Source organism: Theobroma cacao, unplaced genomic scaffold, assembly GCF_000208745.1.
Source record: "Theobroma cacao cultivar B97-61/B2 unplaced genomic scaffold, Criollo_cocoa_genome_V2, whole genome shotgun sequence".
In the NCBI taxonomy this organism is placed as follows: Eukaryota; Viridiplantae; Streptophyta; class Magnoliopsida; order Malvales; family Malvaceae; genus Theobroma; species Theobroma cacao.
This window is the reverse complement of record NW_017234719.1, coordinates 160,280-167,158: the sequence shown is the minus strand read 5'-3', so window position 1 is coordinate 167,158 and position 6,879 is coordinate 160,280. Positions and strand designations below refer to the sequence as shown.

The 6,879-nt window shown below is 35.5% G+C and overlaps 2 protein-coding genes across 6 annotated transcripts; one reads left to right on the top strand and one right to left on the bottom strand.

The window, feature by feature from the left end:
• Positions 1 to 3,551, top strand: LOC18601381. Of its 5 annotated transcripts, none has more exons than XM_018129740.1 (9): positions 1 to 102; positions 263 to 432; positions 517 to 579; positions 688 to 707; positions 798 to 842; positions 1,306 to 1,361; positions 1,971 to 2,107; positions 2,322 to 2,410; positions 2,959 to 3,551. In XM_018129740.1, the coding sequence occupies exons 1-9, from the start codon at positions 30 to 32 to the stop codon at positions 3,095 to 3,097; spliced, it is 792 nt and encodes a 263-aa protein (XP_017985229.1). In that variant the 5' UTR covers positions 1 to 29; the 3' UTR covers positions 3,098 to 3,551. The 5 variants fall into 5 exon arrangements, with proteins under 5 accessions (XP_017985229.1, XP_017985228.1, XP_017985226.1 ...); XM_018129739.1 differs by having other exon boundaries at positions 245 to 432; XM_018129737.1 differs by having other exon boundaries at positions 227 to 432.
• On the bottom strand, positions 3,424 to 6,550 carry LOC18601380 (type I inositol polyphosphate 5-phosphatase 4). Its single transcript, XM_018129736.1, has 7 exons — positions 6,067 to 6,550; positions 5,872 to 5,962; positions 5,693 to 5,803; positions 4,992 to 5,618; positions 4,256 to 4,519; positions 3,937 to 4,126; positions 3,424 to 3,743 (listed from the first exon to the last, which is right to left on the bottom strand). The coding sequence occupies exons 1-7, from the start codon at positions 6,164 to 6,166 to the stop codon at positions 3,648 to 3,650; spliced, it is 1,479 nt and encodes a 492-aa protein (XP_017985225.1). The 5' UTR covers positions 6,167 to 6,550; the 3' UTR covers positions 3,424 to 3,647.
• Positions 6,551 to 6,879: the final 329 nt, after the last annotated feature.

Here is a 6,879-nt window from a genome sequence, read left to right as displayed (position 1 = left end):
TCTTAAAACTAACAGCACTAAAAGGCAAAATGGCGGGAATTGATCCATCAAAAAATCTCCTTTCTCTAATCCGTGACTTCGCTTATGAGAAATCTCAAGGAGGTAATTATTTCTGAATATATTTCTGTTTGATTTCCAAGAAAATATAGGAAAAGAAATGGAAACAAAATTAAAATATTCAAATCAAAGCTTTTTTCACTTCTTTTTCTGTATTTTCGTTGCAAAGTAAACGAGAGTTTTATAGTGGAGAGGACATGTACAGAGAGAAGAGTGGCTAGCTTAACGAAACAAGTCGAAGAGCTTCGATCACAGTTTGAAGTAGCGAATTCGGAATTTAACGAAGCGAAACGTTTGAAAGAAACAACTGAGCAAGAGCTTAAAGGCTTCGAAGTTGAATTAGCTTTGAACGAAGCTTTGATTCAAGCAGTAGAGGTTCGTTAGATTTCGATTCATTTTTAAAGATTTCACTAATTTGTTTCAAATTTTTTTTAAAAAAAATTTTAAAACTATTTGCAGGCCAGGATTGCTCTGATTCAAGATGAAATATTCAAAGTTGGATCTGAAATAGAGGCGCTTAAGGTACTAAAGACTTCAATGTTAGGATTTGTGATTGTCTAAATTATGATTAATTTTTGTTTTTGTACTCATTAAATTTTTATTTGAAAATTTTGCATGGATTATGTGAAGAATAAAGAAGCAACATTAAGGTAAAAAAAATCACCTATTTTCTTTTCATTATACTTAAAAAGAAGAAGAAGAATCATCGCTGATTTTATGTCTTGTTCAATTTTATGCAGAGATGAGTTTATTACTGAAATGGTTGAGTTCAATGATAAGATAAGGTGTGCATAAATCATTTGAACATTTGCATAAGCATATTATATTCTTCTCTTCATAGATATGCTATAGCTGTGATCTAGCTGTTTGATGAGTGGATGATCATATTTTTTGTTTTCTCATATAAATCTGCATTATTGAATGTATATCTTACCAATGACCAGTATGTAATTTTTGTTTTAATTGCCTCTATTAGTTGAGGTAAATGCCAGTATCCTCATGAAATAGTTGTCATTATTGCATCTGGTATGTAAAGATAAGCTATAAAACAAGGGCAGGGGAACCTAATAGCAAAAATATTATTTGGGGACTTAAAAGGATCATTATTATTAGATTGTTCATTCTTTGCAACAATATTTGATGATTTGTGATTTGCTGCGAGTCTGCGATTCTAATGTATTTTGGCATGTGCGCTTGTTGCTTGCTCCTTGGAAATGACTTATTTATTGAATATCACTTGTTACTCAGGAAATTCCAAGAGACAATAGCTTCTGATTTTCAGTATACTGTTGGCAGTACAGCAGGTTTTTGGCCTTTAAATTCATTCTGTTTTGTATCCTTCAATTGTTTGGATTATCTTAAAAGATGCTCCTTTTTCATTTTTTTCCATTGGTACTGATCTTAGTTAATGGCATCAGACTTGTTGCACCCTTTTTTTAATTAAAATAGAAAAATGTATGACTTCATGACAATGCACTCCTTCTAATAGAACATTTTGATCACCCCTTTATGACTCATGAGCTTTTTATGTTAGTTACATAAATCTACATCTTTATGCTTCAAATTGCTTCAACTATTTTGATGCCCAAAAGATTATTTTCTAGTAATAGTTTATCACAAATAAGCTTAAGCCAAAAATTTAGTCTTGACAGCTATGTCGAAAAATAAATGCTTCATATAGATTGCTCATCTTGGCAATTCATTAAGAACAGAGTAGCAATGTTGGAGACAAGACATTTATCTTGTGAAAAAAATAACCGCAAGGTCTGATTGCAGAATTATGTTACAAACCAAAAAACAAGTAGTGAGTCTCAAATTGTAACTGATCTCTCCAACTTCTGACCTCCTCCTTTTTTCCCTGTCCTCTCTTTTCATGTTATAAAAAACTAAAGGAACGTTTACTTTTGCTTCAGAACAAGGCCATATATTTGTAAAGAAGGAAGTTACTGCAATTGGTGCAAGAACTGTTGAGGATCAGTTTGCCCATATTGTTTCTCAAATAACTAAAGAACAGGAAGAATACCTTGCAGAACAGAACATCCAAAAGCAGGTAACTAGTTTTCTGTGCACTAGAAACATTAGAAATATTACTAATAAGATGCATTGTCAAAATGTGTTTAACTTAGTTGCTGAAATTACTTGAGTGTTCATTCTTCTATAAATTTCTTCCCTTCCACTGTGAGAGCGTGAGTTGGAAAGATACCTGTCAAAAGTTTTACTAGAAAATAATCCAAGAGTGATCAAGGGGTTCAAGAATCATGCAGGTTCAACTGGAGTTGGTTGACATTGAAAGGAAGGCATGTCTGATTGAGGCATTGATGCAACAAGCAAAAGCATTAGAAGAGTTGACAAGATATCCTAATCAAATTTATATTTGGAAATACATATTGAAGCGTCACTAATTAAGCATAAAGTCTTGATCAGAAAGAAGTCTGATGTGAAAGAGATAATATCTTGGGCATGTTATGCTAATAAATCATACAATAATTATCTCAGAGCATTTCTCTGCATGTGACTAACCCATCTAAGCAGAAATTTGGTTTATGGGTTTAAATACAAGCTGTTTTCTTCACTGGTTAATTTTCTACTTGGTTATCGAGAAAAAGGGATGAAAGAAAAAAATATTGGAAGCTAATAACCAATAGAAGTTTAAATCTTTTATTGAATTATATTTTCTCGAAGCCTTAGTTATGAAAAAGATATTTATACTTTGGATCATTTCGTTTCTGGAAAATATATTTATCTGAATACAGGCCAGGTTAGGCAAAAACATATAGATTTGAATATTTGCGCTGGCTTTTATGATCTCTGCTTTTTTTTCTTGGAGGTGCTGCTCCAGTTACCATCTTTTGTGATGAAAACTAGTAGCTGTTAAATGTCTCCTTGACTGGAAATAAGCAGACTTCTGAACTGGAAAAGATATGTGCTTTCCTTGGTGAGGAGTTACAGAAGAGATGTATATGTCCCAGTTGCCTTCTGGAAAATGTGGAGACCTTGGCTAAAGTTCTTCAGGAAAGTGAGGCAAACTGATCTGTTGTAAGTCTTTTACATGCTGACGTTTCACCCACGGTGTTGATGTTATCAAATAAAACTTGAACGAGAACTTTTGGAACTATACAATAATGGAACTTGATTATATAGTATGGCCACAATTGGCGCCCTGAAGTCAAAATAAGGGATAAAGACATAGTACCTCCTATTCAGTGCAGAAGGTAAGAAACAATTTGCCCATAGTTTGAAGTGTTTTTACATGCCAAAATTTTATAAATATCCATTTCTGCTTCTTGTTGACAACATTTAAATAGAAAAATGCCAATGTTCTTCTCTTTTAAAAATCTCTTATCATACTGAATAAGAGGTTTCATGTATCTCAGTTCTCAATCAATGTTCAATTCTTGATCGATTCTACTTACATTTATTGAATTATAAACACTAGTTTTCGCATGTGGATCTAACTCATAACCAAGTCATTAACCTTGTCCCAAAAAAAAAAAGAAAGAAGATTATGAAATAATTGTGCCTCCTCAAAGCCGGCCTGCAGTGATAATTATTAGCTGAAGGCCAGCTGAACCCACTCTCATAAGGTTTATCTACAGTTTTTGCATGTGTGTTGAAGATGCTTCTGTATCCTTTACAATCAACGATAGCAATGTAGATTTGCCCTCTTCATCATTTCTGCTTGTCCCCTGTGATGAAAATATGATCATGCCATGATGATGTACAATACTTCACATTCACAAACTTAGCTCAAAACTTGCTCAACTGTACTTTTATAAATACCAGTATTATACGTAGGAAAAACATGCTAAAGTTATCTCTGCAGTGATAAGGCCAATGTGCTATAGTGGTACAGCCTAGAGTAAGTACGAGAGAACTTACAATTTGTTCTGGGGGCATAATGTTAGGAACAATGGTGTCCTTGTCAACAAATCTTGGATTAGCAGACTTCATGACTTCTATCTGTGTTGAGAATAGGGCAGAGACTGGCCGATGATCAGAAAACTTACTCTCACTGCGAAAGTAGGATAAAAGTTTCACTCCTTTACCATACCACAGAATTCTATCACACCTGCGACCAGACATGCATCATGGTAATAAGTTTGTCATAAATTCAAGCCTTACATATAGTGGCTACGCCCTAATTGCCTATTTTAACAATAAGAATTTGATTCTGTAAACGTTATTGACTGCACAATACCATGCTGGAGTCCTTTGTTTTTCTCCTGATCTGTTGGGAAGGCCACCTGAATATCGATTGCAATTTGATGAAGAATACTTATATGTTGGTGCAAATTCGATGTTCCCCTCTCTCCAACCTTGAAACACGCCTCCATCTTCTTGTTCCCTTCGAAGCTGATCAAATTCCTGCAGTGCTTTCCAGTCTTGCTTCTTTATCAGATTCCTAGCTGAATTGTCCCCCAAGTCTAACCTATAGTTGAGATCGCCGAACCAGAATATTCGACTGCTCCACAAAATGATAAAATTTATTTCATGAATTTGGATTTTCTGTTCAACTAATAAGCATAAACTTCATATCACTTTGTAAAGGTGTAATGTAAAAACCTTTTAGAAACTTACAAAGTTTTGCTGAAAACAAACTAGATGCAAAAAAAGTGTGGACCATTAATAAAATTTTAACATGTCAAAAATTAAATGCTAACTGAAGTCTCCTTGAAATTCAGAAACTGATAGCTATAGGACCATTTAGTAGTAGAAATTTGTTAGACTGAAGGTTGTTAAATGAGGTAAAAAGTTGGATTATTGCTATCTGTAAAAAAGAATTTTCCCCCGGTTACCAAACGGAGCCTCAGAATAGTTTTGTATTCTAGAACTTTAAACTGATTATAGAGATTTAGATTACTAATTGCTATATCATTCCTCCATAGGTCAAATCTGTTGTTTGTTTGAACAATGAAGAAGGAAGAATTACTCACTCATGCCCTAAGATGGTGAGAGGGTGAGGATTGTCATCATCTTTGGCTGACCGAGGAAAAGAAGTTCGCCTAAAAATCTCGGAGACCTGGTAATTCCTTCGACGCTCATCACCTGTCTTCTCCCCGGAAGCCAAGTGAGCAGCAATAAAGCAAAAGCTGGTTCCTTCGATTGACATGCTAACTGAAACTGAACCTTTATTTCCCAGATAGCCCATGATTCCACAAGCCACTGAACTGACCTTCACGTTTGAAACACAGTATTTCCTGAGCAATTCCTTCTTCATCCATACGCTTATAAAAACTCCCACCATCTTCTTGCTTGCCATTAGCTTGTACTTGCTTCCCCCGACCCCGGCCAAGGTCGGCTGCTGACGTGGAGTTCTTGACCTGATCCCTCTCATTCGAGTAGCATCACTTACGCCACTAAAACTTGCTCTTCTTTCGGAAGCAGGAATTTTCACATAATGGTAGTTGTCACTTGGGATTGGATTTAGCATGGGTGTCAACCAAGGGCAACCAAAGTTTTCGTTAAGCGTTTTCCCTATTAGCATGTTCCAATTTGTTGCTTCAGTCGGATCCTCGGCTCCGATCACGGTTCGAGTTTTCAACGGTACAATCTCTTGAAATCTGCAGTTTGAAGGGTTCCAATGTTTTACACTTTCTTTTGATTATATATAAGCATTACATGAACTATTCCATACCCGAGGACATAGATATCAGCAGCATCCTGGGGTTTTAGCCACTCATCTAAATCAACTGCTAAACTGCCTACAGGAGATCTTCCAGCAACATTCCAAGTTCCCACAAAAATTCTGAAACATGATAAAGTGGTTAACATCTTCACCCTTTTTCCTTAACCATTTAAGCCTGGAACACTCACCTTAACTCATTGGTTGAAGTGCATGGATCCATCTCAAACGAACAAACGTAAACATCCTCCATAAAATCATCCCCTTCATCTTCACCTCCATCTGCAACAAAAATTCACCAGTCAAAACCAAAAACATATAGAAGCTTACAGGAAAAGAAGCAAAACCAATTATGGGTGAAAAAGTAGAAATTAAGAAAGCTTAACCTGAACGGTCATCCAAATGGTAAGGATCAGGTTGCTTGTGCTTCCTCGTGAACCAATTCCGAAATCTCCCAGAACTTGACTTTGGGTTCTTGTCATCCATTAACAGCTCCTAAAGAAAATCATGTCTATGCCAAAACAACTGCAAGCAAATGGCAAGGGCAATAATAAGCTTAGTGCAACATGTACAACTTTGTTCCTGCTTTCTTCTTTGCCATGCTTCCAGGTTTCATCGATCTCTATAATAATAATGAGGAAATGTAGTTTTCCCTGTTGAATATCGTTGTGTTCATCGCCATTTTGCAAATAGATGAGCTTGAAAAGATCAAAACAAGGTGACAAACCCACGAAGCTTAAGCATAAATCAAGCGACAATCCCAATAGATTGAAGTAGTGAGAGGGACATAGAAAGAAAGTGCAATGAAAAGTCAAAGCTTGGAAAGATAAGGAGAAACTTCCTTTGCCTTGTATCTTTGGATATATAATTTAATTTTTCTGGATCTGAAGGAACCTAAAAAGAAAAAGGAAAAAAAAAGGATATAGACCTCACAAGGTTCTATCATTTTTTTTTGTCCTTTGATTATTAGAGCTGTTAGGTGTTGTGGCGGTCACGTATGTCTTGTGTATTTGTTACGAGACAAGTTAATTTCCATGTCCAACTCAAAACAATCTAAGATATATAGAGTAAGGGCACACCTAAGATATGGAAAAAATTTTACTAAAATATATTAAGCACTCCATGCATATTTGGTGACATATGCAATAAGATCCTGGAAAGGCCTCCCAAGTCCGAGTTGATTTCCTTGCTTACTTATG